General features: G+C 39.6%; 3 protein-coding genes across 4 annotated transcripts; 2 read left to right on the top strand and 1 right to left on the bottom strand.

Moving 5' to 3' along the window:
• Positions 1 to 568: 568 nt before the first annotated feature.
• On the bottom strand, positions 569 to 1,678 carry LOC129093811 (Fc receptor-like B). The gene is made up of 4 exons (XM_054601934.1): positions 1,564 to 1,678; positions 1,295 to 1,339; positions 907 to 1,140; positions 569 to 825 (listed from the first exon to the last, which is right to left on the bottom strand). Exons 1-4 carry the CDS (start codon positions 1,592 to 1,594, stop codon positions 569 to 571), a joined length of 567 nt encoding a protein of 188 aa, XP_054457909.1. The 5' UTR covers positions 1,595 to 1,678.
• Positions 1,679 to 3,638: 1,960 nt separating this feature from the next.
• LOC129093496 (L-amino-acid oxidase-like) lies at positions 3,639 to 8,610 on the top strand. Its single transcript, XM_054601535.1, has 9 exons — positions 3,639 to 3,680; positions 3,786 to 3,827; positions 4,191 to 4,245; positions 4,761 to 4,990; positions 5,219 to 5,331; positions 5,556 to 5,757; positions 6,329 to 6,397; positions 6,666 to 6,802; positions 7,447 to 8,610. Exons 3-9 carry the CDS (start codon positions 4,215 to 4,217, stop codon positions 8,231 to 8,233), a joined length of 1,569 nt encoding a protein of 522 aa, XP_054457510.1. The 5' UTR covers positions 3,639 to 3,680; positions 3,786 to 3,827; positions 4,191 to 4,214; the 3' UTR covers positions 8,234 to 8,610.
• A 1,118-nt stretch (positions 8,611 to 9,728) lies between these two features.
• On the top strand, positions 9,729 to 20,549 carry LOC129093284 (L-amino-acid oxidase-like). 2 transcript variants are annotated; one of them, XM_054601252.1, is made up of 8 exons: positions 9,729 to 9,762; positions 10,617 to 10,676; positions 12,204 to 12,433; positions 14,721 to 14,833; positions 14,975 to 15,176; positions 15,747 to 15,815; positions 16,720 to 16,856; positions 17,707 to 20,549. In XM_054601252.1, exons 2-8 carry the CDS (start codon positions 10,646 to 10,648, stop codon positions 18,491 to 18,493), a joined length of 1,569 nt encoding a protein of 522 aa, XP_054457227.1. In that variant the 5' UTR covers positions 9,729 to 9,762; positions 10,617 to 10,645; the 3' UTR covers positions 18,494 to 20,549. The 2 variants fall into 2 exon arrangements, with proteins under 2 accessions (XP_054457227.1, XP_054457228.1); XM_054601253.1 differs by having other exon boundaries at positions 9,733 to 9,762; positions 10,621 to 10,676.
• The last annotated feature ends 231 nt before the right edge of the window (positions 20,550 to 20,780 follow it).

Below are 20,780 nucleotides of genomic sequence, written 5' to 3'. Positions count from 1 at the left end.
GTGTTGTATGCCTTATTCAATCGTATAAGGGATGCATTCATTAGCTTTGCTTTGTGACCACATTGTTGTTGACTATCTCATTCATTTCTTGACACATTTACATGTTTTTAGAGTCAAAGCACTTAACATGTGCACAGAATGTGAGCTTTTGTAAAAGCAGTTTGAAAGCAGAACTGAGTAATCCACGGTTTAACTGGCATACAAGAAAGCACTATCCACAGACGGTAAAACAGAACCAGCACAAAGTCAAACTCATCACTGTACCACCGACAGACTGGAGTTCAAGTCAGCAGGAGCTATTAGCAGCAATATTGTGAGTGAAAGGTATCTGTACCTCTGTGCCAATAACCTTTGCCAAAGTGAAACAGTCCAACAGCCAACAGCAGAACCATCAACAACACAGTGACAACGATCCATGAGGTAGAACTGGAGGAGGTAGAACTGGAGGATGTAGGACTGGAGGAGGTAGAACTGGAGGAGGTAGAACTAGCCTCTTCAGTGAAAATAGGAACAGAGTGATTAAACTTAATGAATCACATAAATGTTAAGATATTATTCCGAGTCATTGCTATGTTTTACCTCTGACAGTCAGCCAGCTCTCTGCTGACTCTCCTCCATCAGAGATTCTGCACTTGTAGAGTCCTTCATCATACTTAGAAACATTGGGGATGGTGATGTGTCCTGTAGAGCTGCTCCTGATGAGGAGGCCGTCTTTATAGAAATCAGCTGTGATGGTAGAGGAGGTCGTCTTGTTTCTGCATCGTAGAGTAACAGAGTCTCCCTCCTCTACAGGATGGACAGGACTCTCCAGGATCACTGAGCCAGCTGAAAAACATTTGATATGAATGTCAAGTTAAAGTGATGATGATTTTATGACAACATTGTATTCTATTAATGCAAACATACCAGTGACAGTGATGTTGATGGTGTTGCTGCTCTTCACCGCTCTAGTCTCACACCAGTATTGTCCACTGTCTTCTGGAAAAGCATGGTTAACGAAGCAAATGGAACCCGTTGATTCCAGTTTACTAGAAGTTCTACACAACAGTTCTTCCTCTTTGAGTCCTTCACAATGGAAAGTTACATTCTCATACTCAAAGAACTGAAGTCTGTTTGGGACGACGCGAATAAACACTGAACCTGAAACAAAGAAGGTGAAGGAGATTTGTGTTGTTTGTTGATTTGTAAACTGTTGGAATATAGATCTTAAATAATGGAACCAAAATAACCAATATCACATCAGAACATATCTCCCTCTTCCCGTCTTATAGATGAGCAACCAACCGGTACTTACCTACTTTCTGATCAAGTGCACACAGCAGGAACAACACATTCATTGCTGGAGAGACAAAGAAAAAGAGCTAAACATCACTGAGAGGTGTTTATAGCATCCACATGCTTTATGGATCCCTGCAGAGACTACAGCTGCTCTGGAAGTCTGTACAATATCATAACTGGTACGGACAAAAACACATTTTGCACCAAGAGATCAAATAATTTAACAGTTCAAACGTGCTCTTGATCATTCAGTTCTTATTAACTGGAGACAGAGTCAGTACTCACACAGTCGGATGCAGAGAGCTGTGACCTCCATGTTGTCTCGCTGCTGACTGTCTGAACATCAGACTGTGAAAGTCAGTTCAAAAGTGAGAAGTGGTCTCTTCCTGTGAGGCTTTTTTTCTGCTGTTGATGAAGCACTAACTTTGTGCTAAGTATAAAAAACCTTGTTTCAGACACAGAGCTGCTGTCGAGGTGGAAATAGCCTCAGGGGTTGAGTTCATGTCAGTGGGTGGAGCCAAAGAACAAAGACTCACATATGAGAAGGAAAGTTTCTTTTACAAACAGAAAAGTGAGTCCAAAATATGTATAGTATATAATTAAATTAAGGAGTGACATTCTGAATTAGTTTTTAAAGTACAGCATTTTGTCAGCAAGTGGTCATGTTGTAAGCCAGATAAAACTCTCTAACCTTGTACTTCAACCATACCAATCATAGAATGTGATACTTATCAGGTGTTTATAGATGTTTCACTGGTCTCCTGCATTGTCATGTGTATAAGAAAAACCTTTGGTTCTCTTAATACATGACCTCTTTTCACTCAGTATATTAATTTTTTAACTGTAATGGTGCAATTAGATGTAAATCTGTCCAGAACTGAAGTTGCATAACTGCACAACAACCACACACACACACACACACACACACACACACACACACACACACACACACACACACACACACACACACACACACACATTGGATGCAGAAGTCCTTGTCTGCCCCCTGCAGCTCATTATCAAAGTGCATCAAAAACATTTTGTCCCACAAACAAATTACTCATATAAAATTACATTTAAAAAGCATAGTTACAAACCTACTTATTGGCTTTTATCTGGTCCTGCAGTGTTTAATCATACAATGATCATGTTCTAATCAATCACAATATGGTCATGATAATTATATAAGTGTTTTTTTCTTAATACTATTTTAGAAATTAGAAAACCGAAGCAGAAAGTGAGGTGTGTTTGAATGTACATCATTTCATGGCACATTCACAATCCAAATGTGTTCATCGATGTTTAGAGATGCTGTGGTCACTCTGCAGAGGTTTTGTGACACTTATGGTCAAAGTGGATTACTAAATATTCCTAAATATAAAGCTGCACTTTACAGACTGTTTTCCTTTGACTTCTGAGAGTCTTTAGTCATGATAGAGTCACATGACACACCAGCTTCTAGACCAAGTGGTAAGAACACATACCATAAGGGCGTAAACACTCTGAGCAGCAGAGCACGGGTTTGATTCTCTTGGCCGGACATTTTGTTTCATGTCATTTCACTTCTGTCTTTCACATATTCCGTCTTTCTCCTCTCTTTCACATTCAGGCATGAAGTGCCCAAAAATGATCTTTAAAAAAGAAAGGAAAATGGTCTTTGTCTTAGTTAACTTGCTAGGTTGGATCAACCTCGACACACAATCGCTTACAGTGGTTGACTTAATCAGATTATACTTTGCGGTTGGATAAAGCATATGTGGTGTGATGAGGAGGATCAAATATTCCAAAGTGAAGACATGTGGTTCCTTACAGAAAAAAACTTGGAACCACATGAAACCACGTGATTTCAATACAGATATATTTTTTTGCTATTTTAATCTCAGTTTTTAAGTAAAGTACTAAGAAAATTCTCAAAATCGTATTAAATTTATGAGAAAAAAATGTAAATGTACGTTTTTTTATTCATGTATTTATTTTTATTTTTTACCTACAATGGCCCTAATATGACGTCTTGGATGTATCCTTGATACGTATTAAATAAATTTAAAAAATCTCAAATTGTATCGATTACATTACATATGTATTCAATAACACTTGGTTTGGATGTAAGCATGTCTCCTTCTACACAGCAGAAGTATTGGAGGTGCTTCCTCTGGCAAATACTGGAAAAATAACAGTGTGTGAATGTGTTCATCCAAGATGACACAATAGTGAATTTTTTTGTTTTTATTTCCTCCTTTCAGTTCATGTTATGGGCAGAGTTCCAATGAAATGAGATGACAAATATACACAATAATGATGATGTTGGGATAATGCCTTTCTGATCATGAGACCCACTGGCCTGCCCTCTACGGATCCGGTGTGTCAGCCCTGATGTCCAGGGTGTAACCTGCCCCCCCCATGTAAGTAGTTACAGATAATGAAGGACGGATGATTTTTCTAGATCACCTGATTCTGATGGGCTGGTGTATAATAAGTACAAGAACCAAACTCTTTCATGATTTCAGGTTACTCTCAAAGCAGATGGTGACATTTAAGCTCCTAAAAGGGTAAGAATCTGTTGTGTATATATTAATTCTTAATATATATTATTAACAGTGAACATTTTAAATAAAGTCTTTTATTAGGATTAGAATTTACAAAAATGCGTAAAATTGTATCAAAACTTGGTGACTTACTTACTTGAACCACATGATTTTATTTGTTTTAAGAATTCCTCATATCTGGTTTTCTGTTGAAGAATTTATCCTGTTTTTAATTGTTTTAATTCAATTTGATTGTAAATTTATACGTGAAAGTCATTGACCGACTGAGCCACAGTCAGACAGAGAAGTCAGGACTTTCTAGGATTCAAACAAGTTGTCTACATTTTATTTTCTCTTCCTCTTCATCCTCTTCATGTCTCCAAAAAGGAAAAGAAACACTTAATAACTGAGATGGATCTGCATGAGGCAAAATGGAAATCAGGCGAGTATTTTTAATTTTTTTTCAAGCAAAAGTAAAATCAAATACTTTTTTGGGGGGGGGTTTGGTGTCTGTATGAATGAAGCGGAGTATAACATGTGCTGGAATCTCACATTTTCTCTGCTTAGTTCCGTGATTAAATCCCAGTGATTCAGACCCATTGAAGATATCACTGCTGTACTTCTGCTCTTTCATAACGAGGTTGACACTGCTCACTGTATGATAAAAGAAGGAGAGGCACATTTTTGCTGGACTTGCATTTAACACAGTGTCAAAAGAAATTAGACTTAGGCAAAATAAACTCCTGCCTGAACAGAAACTTTATCGACTGTTGGACTCATTCTGAGTCTCTCTCACGACGGCCTCAGATGAGTGTTTGTTTATACAATGCAAACAGTAAAGTGTCTGACATCTAGTTGCTTTTGCCCTCTGAAACTCTTTCTCTTTTCTTTTTCTTTTTCTGATTAAATTTCCCTATTTGGATGTGCTTGTCACTGTCTCTCTCTCTGTGTTTCCAGCTGCTGTCAGTGTGCTGCTGCTGCTCACACTCTACCCCATCACCACTGCAGCTGCTGTCAGCCTGAAGGAACATCTGGCTGACTGTCTGGAGGACAAAGACTACGATGAGCTGCTGCACACCGTGAAGACAGGACTACCTCACATAAAAACATCTCATCATGTCGTGATCGTCGGAGCTGGCGTGGCTGGACTGACGGCTGCCAAACTCCTGCAGGACGCAGGACACCAGGTACATGCCACAGGATGACACTTTAAAGCTGCTTTGATTGTTTCGTCGGCAACCAGGGGTCAGAAAAACAACATTTCAACAAGCCGACAGATGTGACGCCACAAAACACAGGCTGACCAGCTCACGGGCAATGTTATGGAAATTTCAAGTCGGTCATCCAAATAAATTTTTGTTAAAAGTTACTGCAGCAATCTATACTTTATACAATACTTCATTGTTTTTGACAAGGTGACCATAATAGAGGCGAGTGGTCGTGTCGGAGGACGAGTGGAGACCTACAGGAATGAAGAAGAAGGCTGGTATGCTGAACTGGGAGCCATGAGGATCCCAAGTTCTCACCGGTGAGTGAAACTGAATTAAATGTGCAACACAACAGTGTTTGAACCTGAAGCCGGTTAAAAATGTTCTTTGTTGGGTACGTAGCATGGGCATCAAAACCCCACTAAGAGAAACTTGAGCAGTTAGTGCACAGTGCGAAAGTGCTACGGTCATTTTCCTAACTCAAATCTCTACAATTGGAATCGAAATGCTACATGCCAGCGTCAAGTGTCTCATCTCTTCACAGCATCGTCCGCTGGTTCGCTAAAAAACTGGAAGTCAAGCTGAATGAGTTCATCATTGAGGACATCAACACCTATTACCTGGTCCACGGGCGGCTGAAGAGGACGTACGCAGTGAAAGCCAATCCTGACATCCTGAAGTATAAACTTCCCAAAAGAGAGAGGGGGAAGTCAGCCGACCAACTGCTACAGCAGGCTCTGCAGAAGGTACTTAATGTTATACTTTATGCAAAAAGGAGTGATACAGTGCATGCTGTATTCTTTGGGAAACCTGATTCCAGTACGAGCTGAACAATATTGTTCTAAATAGATGTTTATTAACATGTTTGCACTTTTGACTCAAATGATATCCCCTTAAATGTCTGATTTCGTAGCCCCCCAACCTTCTGTTTCTCCTGGATTTTTAGGAACTGAATGCGATTTGTGTTGTTTTGCTTTTATAGATTATTAAAACAAAGCAGAAAGTCAAGTTCCCATTAAGCATTGATTTGATTTAATGGAGCTCAAAGTATGTTTATTGGATAAAACTGAAACATTTGGCTGAATATTGACAATTTGTAAGATGCCTAGGCTAAAGGACATACAGGGCGAACATTTAAAACATTTCCTCTAAATATATTGAAATGTTATCATTGGAATGCTCTAGAAACAGTAAAATGTAACGTAGTCGTGTGTGTTAACACAGAGATGCTTAAAGAGTTGTATCATTTCCTGCATTGCCCTGAAGCATCTGTGTGCTGAGGCAACACTGTAAACAACAGCTGGATCTTTTCTCCAGGTGAAAGATGAAGTGGAGGCTCATGGCTGCAGAGCTGCTCTGAGGAAGTACGACCACTATTCTGTAAAGGTAAAGCACAACTTGATATCATGAAATTCTACAAAATGAGCACCGAGTGTGACACACAAGACTGTGTGCTGCAGGAACGAATGATGTGGATGTTATGTTCCCCCAATGAAAATTAGAAAAGGGTATGGGTCAATATGATATTCTCAGCTGATCTGATTTTCAAAAGGTCACCTGAGAGACAGATGCTGAGTTAATAAGATCATTTAAGATTATGTTTCATGAAAGCTTGAACACGTAATGTAGAAAACATTTGGGTGTTGTTTCACAGGAGTATCTGAAAGAAGAAGGAGGTCTGAGTTCAGAAGCAGTGAGGATGATTGGCGACCTGCTTAATGAGCAGAGCCTCATGTACACGGCACTGACTGAGATGATCTATGACCAGGCTGACATCAATGATGACGTGAAGTGAGAACCGACATCCAACACTGTCAGCTATTCAAAATGTGAAAACCATGTTTGCACAGTAGAGCTCAATAATATTAAACCACTAGTCAGAAATAGTAACAAAAATCAAAGAGTTGTCATGAAAGGTGGTGGAATATGAAGTTATACACCTCTTTGCAGATGACACAGTTTCATACATTTTTGTATTCAAAGTTTTGTTTTCCACTTAATCCATTCATCCACACATTAGCATTCATTCGGTTGTTTATCTGGCCACGCAAAGAAAATACATCCAATGTTAGTTTCCTTAGCTATTTCACCAAATGATCCAGCTCTTTTGACACTACCGGCTCCAATGTGTTCACCAGCAAGTAGCTACTTTGTTGGAACTGGGCAGGATACCGAAGGTTTACCAAACCAGAAAATGTAAACAACACTGTGTCTGATGGAGATAACATTAGTTTGTTTTAGATTTTTGATGTAATAGTGGTTTGAAACCAACCTTGACTCTGATGTTGGCAGCCTGGACCCTAATGTCAAAAAGAAACGAATGACTGGGGATTGCTCTCCTAGTCTGCATCATAATCTATATATACTACTACTACTACTACTACTACTACCGGAAGGCATTCCTTAAAAGTATCTTTTTGTCTTCTGTTTTTAAGGTATGCAGAAGTGACTGGTGGGTCGGACCTTCTCCCCAAAGCTTTTCTTAATGTCCTCAATGTCACTATTCTCCTCAACTCCAAGGTCAAACGCATCAGACAGTCAGATAAAGGTGTAACTGTATCGTATCAGACGGGCCAACAGTCCTCTTTGATAGATCTTTCTGCCGACATCATTCTGGTCACAACCACAACCAAAGCAGCCCTTTTCATGGACTTTGATCCACCTCTCTCCATCAGAAAGATGGAGGCACTGAGGGCAGCCCACTACGACAGCTCCACTAAAATCCTCCTCACCTTTCGCAAGAAGTTCTGGGAGGAGGACGGCATCCGAGGAGGAAAGAGCATCACTGACGGGCCCTTGCGTTACATCTACTACCCCAGCCACAGTTTTCCGACAAATAAGACCATCGGCGTCCTCCTGGCTTCCTACACCTGGTCTGATGACTCCCTCCTCTTCTTAGGTGCGAGCGATGAAGACCTGAAAGAGCTGGCTCTGAGAGATTTGGCAAAGATCCATGGAGAGCAAGTCTGGTCTCTCTGCACAGGGGTGGTGGTGAAGAAGTGGAGCATGGATCCTCACAGCTTGGGTGCTTTCGCTCTCTTCACGCCCTATCAGCATTTAGAGTACTCAAAGGAGCTCTTCAGAAGTGAAGGCAGGGTGCACTTTGCTGGAGAACACACAGCCTTCCCTCACGCTTGGATCGAGACATCCATGAAATCTGCAATCAGGGCTGCTACCAACATTAACAAAGAATCAGCTAGAACTCAGCATGACGAGCTCTAGGGCTGCCACAAATATTAACAAAGTGGTGCTCTTGAATTCGAAAAACGCTAAATATTCAACACGAGATGATCTGCGGGTTCTGGACTATCGAGTCTAAGCAACTGTGTGTTATGGTTTAAATAAAAAGATTACAAAAAGATGCATCATATGTAGCTAATTCCACAGAAATGTACTACATGTTGAAATGTGTCTTTCATTTAGAGTCAGCAACTAGCTTGTGTGCCTTTAGACTCTGGGAACACACCCATTTTTTTTCCTACCCAAACACTTCTGTTTTATACATAATGGATCAGGGACACATGTATGTTTGTGAAATTCTGCATATGTTTGTTGTGGCTATAATTCACAGAAATAAAACTACAACTTAAACAAATGGCTGCCATTGTCAAATGGTTCTTTATTTTTATTTTCTAATTATGAATGCACCCGTCACATTCCAGATGTGATCATTTCAACTGATTTCCACTGACAAAGTGGCTATTATTGCAGTAATATTTTCATATAATTGAACAATTTAAGGTTCCTTTGATCAAGTCTGTGTCACTACCTCAGTTGTTTCTACTTGGCTGATCCCTGTCTTCGCCCAGGAACCATTCATTTCTTGGACTTTCCAGAGCTGCCATTCCCCATCCATCCACCAGATGCCCCTCAGACTTCCCCACCTGGTCACTGTCATGTGACACTTAGAGCCAACTGCTCACCTGATCCTTGTTCCCTAATTACCCCCCACATCATTTATACCAGCCAATCTCCACCTGTGCTTGGCCACATTCCCAACATTCCCCTTTGCTTCCAGTCCCTTTCCTGTTACCCTGTGGAATCTCCCCTCACCTGTAAGCTTATGTATCATGATTTTACCAATAAATCACTTAACTGCTGCTGCATTTGAGTCCTTTTCCTTGATGCCTACCTGACCGTTAGCATTCCTAGTACTACCACCTTTAGTGGCAGAAGCTGGAGCTTCCAACCATTACTTTTAGCGGACATTTTACCTGTTTATAACTTGTGATGGTTTATTTCAAAAGTTTTCTTTTCCTAGGTTAGGGTAACTGCTAATACTACTTATACATGTATACAATTATTTTAGATTATTGTGATGTAATACCTTGATTTGGATCAGATATATAAAGTACTCTATACTTCCTTAAAGAGTAGACCTGTTTAAAATGCCATGTTGCTGTGAGAATCACAAATGTGGTTAGCAAATAAAATGTAAGATGAATGGCTCTCAGATTTTCTTTGTTGCACTTCCTCATGCTGTTGCTTCTCTGGCAAAGTTCCCATAAGATAACACACGGCCTCCTTGATGATGATGTTGAGTAATGATTGCAAGAGTTGATTAAACATGAAACTGAATAAAAAAAACCCTGACAATAAAAACCAAGACAGACAGACCCATGACCTTTGTGGTCAGCCTGGTCAGATGACAGGAAAATTCCAGCCTTGAGTCAAATTACGGTTTATAAGAGATTCTATCTTCACATCAGGTCACTGGAACATCAGCTTTTGTTGTTTAAGCGCCATCAAAGGTAGGAACCCTTTCATCTTAACAAAACCTTTATTTAAATCTCACCATGAATATATCAGCATAAGAAATGATCAGGGTTTTTATTTTCTTCTTAAAAAAAGTTTATTTCAGTCTAATTTACAAAACATTGCACTGACCCTGAATACAAATTTACATCACAGCAACAGCTACTTCTAATACAATGGAAATAAAAGATTAAAAGAAATATCAAAACATAAAACAGTGCAAATTAAAATAAATGTGAGTACAAATATGTTAAAGAAAACATAATACAGCAACAGCACAAAGGAATAATTCATGTAAAACAGAAATATACATAAACATTTTGTATTACCCTAAGGTAGGGATGGCTACCAGACCTAAACATCAGAGTATTAATAAGTTCTGACATTACTGGTGTTTTTTTATTAGTGCTTTTGAATGTTTTAGTGTAATTTAATATCACGCTGCAGCACTGAGCTCCTTCAACGACACACACATAGGCTGAAGCACAAGCACAGACACGTGAAACAGGTTTCTACTGTTTAATTTAGCAATACATCTGATCAAAAGATGCATGAACCATTACCGTGGAAACGAAAGTGAAACCTAATTCAGTGGTCTTTGTCTGTCCCTTCTCAATCGGCTAAAAGCGTTTTTTCCTAGTCTCTCTGTAGTGTCACTGTTTAGCGTAGTTTGTCCCTATAAACTTCTCTGCACCCCCTACCAAACTCCTCCACAGTTTGGAAAGGGAGGGGTGAGCAGATATTGTTTGCTTGAGATCTGCAACCTCACCACTAGAGGCCACTAAATCTCACTGTTTCTTTAAACATTTGGTCTCCTTTATGTTTCTGTTTCTGTTTCTTTGTCATCAAGACAGAAAGGAGACAGGCTTCCAAACTGAGATGGATCCACATGTGATGAAATGGAGATCATGTGAGTGTTTTTAAAGCAATATTGTGTTTTCTTTCATTCAGACAAAGTATTGTCTCAATAAATGGTAAATAGTATTATATTTTACAGACTGGTGAATTCTGTTTGAATGTTATAGCCATTAGTCCCACTTTCAAATATGTGACCTATGTGACATCAGTTCCTTGATCTGTTACCTCTTCCTTAGTTTTTGTCTGAGTAGATCTTCTTAAGAACTGTTAGGTTTCATTTTTGCTGAATGAGGAATGAGGAGATTCTTCACTGGACTTTACAGGAATATTCTATGAGTCACAGGCTGAGTAGATCAGCTGACATGAAACCCACTGGATTTTGACTGCGTTTACTTTTGAGAACTGAAAATAGTTATTCCATATTTCATCATATCATAGAGGTTTCCAGACAGAGTAGTATATGCCTGATCATAATAAGTTAGCCCATGAAACTAAATAAAACCATGTGATGGCCATAAACAAAAGAATATACTGAAATGTAGGGAAAGAGGTTTATTTTCAGTTGCACTAGCAGTACTGGTCAAGAAATATATATTTATTTTTTTTAAGTGTAAGATCCGTTTATTTGAATGTGAAGTATTCAGTTCAGTGATATAAAAGATTCTTTGTAGGAAACTATATTTCCTCTATTCTAAAAGAAAATGTATTTTTTTCTTTCCAATAAAATTTAAAAACTTACACAGAACTTAATTAGAATTAAGAACTGTCATTTGTCTACACAGAATCACACAGTTTAAGACATATGGAGAATGAATAAGGAATAAATCTTCTTGGGTTTAAATGGAGCTTTTCTTTCCAAAAACTTCCTATATTCCATACAAATAATAACTAATTCAAAGTTAAACTATACCAAATAAATCTCCATTGTTCCCATTGAATATTATAGGCAATACTTTCATCACAGCACTAAAATACAAGTTAGAGTTTCAAATAGAGAGAGGGAGACCAGAACTTTGGGTTTCTTTTCAAGAAGTAGAAAAATGTCATTCAAAATCCCATTGACATTTGTAATAACTGAAATTCTGCCTTTGAACAGAACTATACTCAACAATAAACATGTGTAGATGGGTGTGATCTTTTATTGTTGTTCATTCAGTATTTCTTTCCATGTAGATTTAACTTGAGCCACAAGTTTAACTTCAAAGCTTCACAAAAGAGCGAGGACTGCTTCACAAGCAGCAGGACGGAGAGAACTGAACCATGTAGAAGAGATAACAGCTAAAGAGTCGAACATATGCAGGACACACAGCTACGATGATGGCACATCAGATACATTTTCATGGGAGCTGGAGTTCAAAGTACAATTACAGAGTTCAACAACGATGAAGTGGCGAGTCTTTAGTTACTGTTAGCAGGTGATTAAATGGAGCCAGTTGATCTTGGAATATGGAAATTAAAACCTATATTTATAACTGATTTTTTTAATCCTGAATTAAAAATCCCAGGATCAGGCATGGTTAATACTATTTTGATTTATTCTCTATTGGAGTTAAGTGGTGGCTTTTCTCTGTGTTTCCAGCTGCTGTCAGTGTGCTGCTGCTGCTCACACTCTACCCCATCACCACTGCAGCTGCTGTCAGCCTGAAGGAACATCTGGCTGACTGTCTGGAGGACAAAGACTACGATGAGCTGCTGCACACCGTGAAGACAGGACTACCTCACATAAAAACATCTCATCATGTCGTGATCGTCGGAGCTGGCGTGGCTGGACTGACGGCTGCCAAACTCCTGCAGGACGCAGGACACCAGGTACATGCCACAGGATGACACTTTAAAGCTGCTTTGATTGTTTCGTCGGCAACCAGGGGTCAGAAAAACAACATTTCAACAAGCCGACAGATGTGACGCCACAAAACACAGGCTGACCAGCTCACGGGCAATGTTATGGAAATTTCAAGTCGGTCATCCAAATAACTTTTTGTTAAAAGTTACTGCATTATCTTAAGATTCACTTAATACATTTCTTAATTAGATGGTGTAGTGATTATTAATAACTACCTTAAAATGTAAATATTGCTTACGTTAAAACTTGCGGGGCACCACCTCTGAATAGAGGAAAATAATACAAATACAATCAATAATTTGGCAACAAATGATCCAGTCTCAATATCTCAGGCGTAAGTCCTGATTTCAGTGACTTCATAGTTCCCACTTTGAATTAATATGACAGACAACGACTTGTTGATACATGGGTAATTTATGTCTAAAGGGATTAAATGAATGGATGACAAGATTAATAATTAAACATGAATACAAATCATGAATTTATTGATTTCAAATAAAACAGGCAATATCATATCTGATAGTGAAGAAAAGTTGTAAGCTCCTCACACTCCTATCACTACTCTACCCGGTCAATCTAAATTATCATTACTCAGAGCTGTTATATATCTGACACCGACTCTGGATCATCTTCAGGTTGATACTTTCCTACTGTGAGCCGAGGGGTCCAGAGGCCTTTTGCGGGTCTCTGCAGTTGCTTCAGAGGTCCTAGTAGTCTCAGCTCTGCCAGCGGACTTTTGGTTCCGTCGGAAGCAAAGAATGCAGGGTAATGGGTCGAGGACCGGTGGCTCTCCGCTGTCTTCGGAATTCTTTGTGTCTTGCTTCAAGGCGGGTGTTGGATCCAGTTGGGTGTTTGGAGAGGAGATATTGCTCTGGATAGTTTGATAACTCAGGCTACTCGTTGATATACTCGAACTAATCTCGTTTGGCCTAAACGATAATAATTAAAGTTGATATCTCATGAGGTCAACAGACGTACACTAAAACAAAAATAAGGCTTGCTTAAAAGAATAATTATAAGATGCTCAAAGGAGTTTTGAGGAGAAAAATTGACAAAATAAAATTCGAAAATAAAAATAACGGGAGCGTGTATAAGCTCCTTAACACTTCACAAGACAGACAACCAACACGGATGAAAAGGAAAAGGATAAGAGAGCGAGACAAAGGAAAGTTCCCCAGTTTTGTCCAAACAAGATAGGTGTCACATCGCAAGGAGGGGCCTGTTTATGGCTTTGTTTGGCAAATATTTCGGATTCCTTTGTCTCCTAGTGTTGGAGTGTCCTTGTTTAGTAAATTACCTAATATAACATTTTAAACAAATAAACCACATACTTTTCTTCATTATGATATTAATAAACCTTCCACACTTGTATGGATACAGAAATGGAATTCAGTTACATACACTTAATACACAGGATTTAACACAGATAATGCAGATCAGAAATGTGCGTCGGTCACGTGACTTAATCGCACCACAACATCTCGTCACTTTGACACGTATCTGTGTTATCACCACTTGACCACTAGATGGCAGAATGGTCACATGTCTCTGCGAAAGTGTATTGAAACCTCCTCTGTAGAGATGAAATACCAGAGAGGGTGGGAATGTTTCGGGGAAAGAACAAAGGTCTCCAGCTGTTAGTCACATCAGGCCTCTCCAACCTCGCTATAATGGTAAAACATACACAGAGTTGAAATAAATGCACATTTTGTTCCAGCTTCTTGATTATCCTTTCTTCTACAAAAAGGAAACAGGAATTGTTTAATAAACTATAAAACAGTGTAAATGAGCCATTTTTAACCAGTTTTTTTTAAGTTGGGTTATATAAGGTGCTTCTCCATGGTGTTTGGAGAAACAGACAGGAGAACCAGCACAGGAGCATAGCTTGTTCCGCCGTGGATGTATTTTAAAAAACCTAAAATAATCAATATATATATTTAGAATGTTTTCACCTCTTTACCTTGCTGTCAGACAGCCCTTTATGACGGGTAACTGAGATTACATGTATGCTCTCTTCAAAGACACAAGACTACATTGCCAAAAACAATCTTTTGACCTCTGTGAAGTTACTGGTCTACTGCTGCGTCTTTTGTTAAGTTTGTGGTATTATGTGACTTTTTTGAATCATAACTAACCCTGAAAACACCAAATTAACACAATAACACAAACTTAATGAAGGATGCAGCGCTGGCTTCTTGATTTCAAATCAGGAATCAGACACCTATGGTTAAGCACTGAATTGTTTTTGACAAGGTGACCATAATAGAGGCGAGTGGTCGTGTCGGAGGACGAGTGGAGACCTACAGGAATGAAAAAGAAGGCTGGTATGCTGAACTGGGAGCCATGAGGATCCCACGTTCTCACCGGTGAGTGAAACTGAATTAAATGTGCAACACAACAGTGTTTGAACCTGAAGCCAGTTAAAAATGTTCTTTGTTGGGTACGTAGCTACCCAACAATGGTACATGTTGCTACATGCCAGCGTCAAGTGTCTCATCTCTTCACAGCATCGTCGGCTGGTTCGCTAAAAAACTGGAAGTCAAGCTGAATGAGTTCATCATGGAGGACATCAACACCTATTACCTGGTCCACGGGCGGCTGAAGAGGACGTACGCAGTGAAAGCCAATCCTGACATCCTGAAGTATAAACTTCCCAAAAGAGAGAGGAGGAAGTCAGCCGACCAACTGCTACAGCAGGCTCTGCAGAAGGTACTTAATGTTATACTTTATGCAAAAAGGAGTGATACAGTGCATGCTGTATTCTATGGGAAACCTGATTCCAGTACGAGCTGAACAATATTGTTCTAAATAGATGTTTATTAACATGTTTGCACTTTTGACTCAAATGATATCCCCTTAAATGTCTGATTTCGTAGCCCCCAACCTTCTGTTTCTCCTGGATTTTTAGGAACTGAATGCGATTTGTGTTGTTTTGCTTTTATAGATTATTAAAACAAAGCATAAAGTCAAGTTCCCATTAAGCATTGATTTGATTTAATGGAGCTCAAAGTATGTTTATTGGATAAAACTGAAACATTTGGCTGAATATTGACAATTTTTAAGATGCCTAGGCTAAAGGACATACAGGGCGAACATTTAAAACATTTCCTCTAAATATATTGAAATGTTATCATTGGAATGCTCTAGAAACAGTAAAATGTAACGTAGTCGTGTGTGTTAACACAGAGATGCTTAAAGAGTTGTATTATTTCCTGCATTGCCCTGAAGCATCTGTGTGCTGAGGCAACACTGTAAACAACAGCTGGATCTTTTCTCCAGGTGAAAGATGAAGTGGAGGCTCATGGCTGCAGAGCTGCTCTGAGGAAGTACGACCACTATTCTGTAAAGGTAAAGCACAACTTGATATCATGAAATTCTACAAAATGAGCACCGAGTGTGACACACAAGTGTGTCACAGATGATGTGGATGTTATGTTCCACCAATGAAAATTAGAAAAGGGTATGGGTCAATATTGTCACGGGTGTGGTGTGGACCCAGAAGCAGTGCGGCAGGACACGGAGTAGAATGCTGCAGCTTTATTGAAAGCGGGACATACAGCAGACAAACAGGCAGGGTCAGACAAAGAGGCAGGGTCAGACAAACAGGCAGGGTCAGACAAACAGGCAGGGTCAGACAAACAGGCAGGGTCAGACTCACGTTGTGAATTCCTATAAGGAAACGCCAAGCCGTCAGGGAAACAGGCAGGGGATCAGGCAAACGGAAACCAGAGGAAGCGGAGGCTATACTCGTCGTCGGGGACAGAAGGCTGAGTCGTTGACCGGGGCAGAGGCAAGGCAGGGAAGTCCAGACAGGCAGAGTCGGCAACGGGAAGTCAGTTCAAGGGAAATTGCTGGAAGGTCTGGCATGAATGCGGCGAACCATCTGGCAGTGAGTGTGTGTGAGACTGGGGTATTCATACTGAGGTGAGTAGTGCAGCAGAGTGAGCAGGTGCACTGAGTAATACTGATTAGGTGAGGGATGGTGTGGTGAGAGAGAAGGGGCTGGGCTGTGAGCTGGAAGTGGAACTGGGAGTGGCCGGAGTGAACTGAGAGACAGAGTGACAGGCAGGTGAACAGCTAATGACAGGAGTGTATGGAAGTAAAACTGTGACTAATATGATATATTCTCAGCTGATCTGATTTTCAAAAGGTCACCTGAGAGACAGATGCTGAGTTAATAAGATAATTTAAGATTGTCTTTCATGAAAGCTTGAACACGTAATGTAGAATACATGTGGGTGTTGTTTCACAGGAGTATCTGAAAGAAGAAGGTGGTCTGAGTCCAGAAGCAGTGAGGATGATCGGAGACTTACTCAATGAACAGAGCCTCATGCACCTGGCTCTGACTGAGATGATCTACATCGAGAGCGACGTCAGCGACAGCACCAAGTACGATTGGTTCATTTAACACATTTGTGCATTTACATTCGTCCCGAAAGATGTTATGTTTTAGCTATAGCCCGGGTATAGTGTTTATAAAAGAGGAATAATGCAATGATTCGCTCAAGTGGGAAGACGAGAGCTACATTTCGGACAGTTTTTCCTTGAAGGTATTCAGTATACTGGAGTCTTAAAACCAAAAGGATCTCACTCGCATTTTGGTTGGTGGGATACGGACGCAACACGCTTTCAACTCCAATGTTAACCCACCAGCATCATTATAAGACGGTCTGAGCAAAATGAAGGTTGAATATCCTGTTAACAATTGATTTGGCTGCAAAATATTTACTCAAATTTAAACTTTTTGAACACCTCTTGCTTCTAAAGCATCTAAAAATGAATTATCCTTCTTTCTATAACTGCGGCAAGTTTCAAACCTTCAGATGTGCACAACCGAGAATCGCTACCACTTGCAGGTTACGTCATTTTTGGCGCGCACCTACTTCACTAAGGGCAGTATAAACTACGCTTAAATGCTGACATTTTATCACGCCAGTTTTTTAGTAATGTGAGTCTTTAGTCATCTGACTCATGTGAGGCGCTTGTCATGCGACTCGTTGGTTACCCAAGAGTTACTGGAATCATTGGTCACTGGTTTTGTTGCATAAACCTATCTTACAGAGCCAAGACACTGTGCATTTGGAAACTGAAGTTAGAAGCTTAGGGCTTAGTGTCGGTATTTGAAGTTTGGAGAGAGAATGTTGTTGTTGTTGTGAGAGCAGTTAAAATCTTGCCTACTTTACATACTTAAGGTTTTGACCAATACAAAGGAACTAAAATCTTTCCTTTTGTTTTGAAGGTACGACGAAGTGACTGGTGGGTCAGATCTCCTAACCAAAGCTTTTCTTCCTGTCCTTGATGTCCCCATCCTCCTCAACTCCAAGGTCAAACGTATCAGCCAATCAGATGAGGGTGTAATTGTATCCTATCAGACGGGCCACCAGACCTCTTTGACAGACCTTTCTGCTGACACTGTTTTGGTAACAACCACAGCCAAAGCAGCCCTCTTCATGGACTTTGACCCACCTCTCTCCATCAGAAAGATGGAAGTCCTGAGAGGGGTCCATTATGAAAGCTCCACTAAAATCCTCCTCACCTTTCGCGAGAAGTTCTGGGAGGAGGACGGCATCCGAGGAGGAAAGAGCATCACTGACGGGCCCTTGCGTTACATCTACTACCCCAGCCACAGTTTTCCGACAAATAAGACCATCGGCGTCCTCCTGGCTTCCTACACCTGGTCTGATGACTCCCTCCTCTTCTTAGGTGCGAGCGATGAAGACCTGAAAGAGCTGGCTCTGAGAGATTTGGCAAAGATCCATGGAGAGCAAGTCTGGTCTCTCTGCACAGGGGTGGTGGTGAAGAAGTGGAGCATGGATCCTCACAGCTTGGGTGCTTTCGCTCTCTTCACGCCCTATCAGCATTTAGAGTACTCAAAGGAGCTCTTCAGAAGTGAAGGCAGGGTGCACTTTGCTGGAGAACACACAGCCTTCCCTCACGCTTGGATCGAGACATCCATGAAATCTGCAATCAGGGCTGCTACCAACATTAACAAAGAATCAGCTAGAACTCAGCATGACGAGCTCTAGGGTTTTAAATCTAACACTTTTACTTGGTTGCTTTAGCAGTCAGGCCCATCGGGTTTGTCCTCACACCATGCAGCTCCAAATTAAACTGCTGGATTTTCTGTACTGAAAATGGTTTGATGTTACCAGGTGAAGGTATAATCAGATGTAACTCACTTGCAATCAATAGTATGCACACCACTAATGTCACTCCAGGCTTGATGTTTCTGTCGTCGTCATTTATGTCTGTGTAATCAAATAGGTGCTAAATAAGAAGAACCACAACTATCTTTCTCTTCTACTTTACACATTGTTCAAGACATGGTGCTCAGAATTCTCCATGATATTTATCGACCTCAACTGATGACTTGTGGGCATTACAGTAACATTAAATACAACTGTATCATTTTCAAACCTGATCTTCATAACTTATTACACTTAATTGTCAGGAACTGTTGTCAGTTTAGTCAGGACTAAATACTGACAAAACTAATATTTAAAAACCAAACCAAAGCAAATGGCTCCCATTAGGATACTATTTATTTTGTTAATTGCAGATAATAATAGGCACTCCATCAGAATATGGCAACAGCATTGACAAATGGTCATACAGAGAAAGATACAGCAAGCAAGTGACACTGTAATACACTGAAGAGTTGCATTCCAGGACACAACTAAAAGGCTTAGCACATGTTACGAGTATCAGTCAAATTCGTTCATACATATTTGTAATTTGTAACCTGGGATAGGGTATTTTGTGCTCTCATATTAGTTACTTTGTACACTCTAAATTTTTCTTTTGTGCTCTTAAATGTAATAGTTTGTTGGAGCGTCTGAGGGAGTATGTGCATAGCATTATGTTAGCTAGCTAGCTATGGTAGTCTCCTCAGCAAAATCGTATTCAATCACAATGCTAGCAACAGAGCTTAAGTGGATAAACAGGTAACTGTATAAATAAAAGAAAACATAAGAAATATGTAATTACAAGGTTTCCACCGCACAGTGACAATACGGTTTTGTTATATGAGCGAAATGTGTGGATATACTCAAAACATGACATTTTAAAGAATGTTGTTTTAAAAACCATTGTGGGAAGTGTAAGTCATTACATTGATGGCTGAATTATAACGTTTATAATTTGTGTGCACAAATTAATGAACCAAGAAAAATAAATTGTCTGCATCGATGAAAATCAAATGTAACCTCTTAATTCACATTACAGATTGAATTATTGCAAATCCAGGAATCCTGGGCCACTATAATCACAATTAAAACCTGGAGGGACTACTGTATGTGCAGAAAATATAATAGTATGCAGATGATATAACTTTATATGTAGATGATATTACCAGCTCTATTTCCTTTGCTTTATCGAATAATATAAAATCTAAACCTCTATGGTACAATTTATTGTCTGAAATGATGTTACTAATTTATTATCAAATCCCCTCTGATCGTCTCCAGTTGTTGTCTTTTCTCTTTGCATTGACAGCAACAGATCAGTTTTCCTGCTCTATGTAGAAACAGCATAGGTAAAACCAAACTGCTGGGCAAGCACCCATCCCTGTAGCCAAGCAGCTGTGATTTGTTGACATTGAGGCAAATATCACCTTCATTGCAAAGATGATTAAAGTGATTTAAAACTACAACACATTGTGAGCTATCTTGTTTACCATCTTATAACTGTGACACATTTGGGGTTAATTTTATGTGATTCATCAAGTGTATTTTTACTTTCATGGAAGTAACTTTCCAAATTCTATCCAATGTGTAATGAAAGAGCAATTGCAAAACTTATTTCGAACTAAGTCACTTCTGCAGGTTAATGTTCATAACAAGCACATCAAATATGTATTTTTTGCAATAGAAATGATTTTATTTTAATATTGTTTTCTGAACCAGCATATTAAAAAAAGCTTTTACAGAATTGATTTCAATGTCTTTGACTATTTGACAGACATTATTTTTTATATTTTGTCTGGTGAACTTCAAAAGACTCCACCATGAATACAGTTAATAGGAAAAAAATTGAACACAAAGCAGGTATTTGATACCATTAACTGAAAATCATTGTGTAATAAAGACACCCACCTTGTTAGCAGTGTTTTGTTTCCAAACTCACTGACTGCTGTTCTCTAGTACCGGATCCTTACATGTGTTAATGCTTCTGGGTGTGATTGTATTCTCAGCCCCCATTTGTTGAAGGCAGACAGACAGACGGACTGTGTTTTTTTTTTTTTTTTTTTTTGCATGTTGTCAAACAAATGATCACATTGGTTGGTGTCACCGAACACGAGAAAGTACGGCAAGC

The sequence above is a fragment of the Anoplopoma fimbria genome, chromosome 7, assembly GCF_027596085.1.
Source record: "Anoplopoma fimbria isolate UVic2021 breed Golden Eagle Sablefish chromosome 7, Afim_UVic_2022, whole genome shotgun sequence".
Taxonomy (NCBI): Eukaryota; Metazoa; Chordata; class Actinopteri; order Perciformes; family Anoplopomatidae; genus Anoplopoma; species Anoplopoma fimbria.
This window is presented reverse-complemented; position numbering and strand designations above follow the sequence as displayed.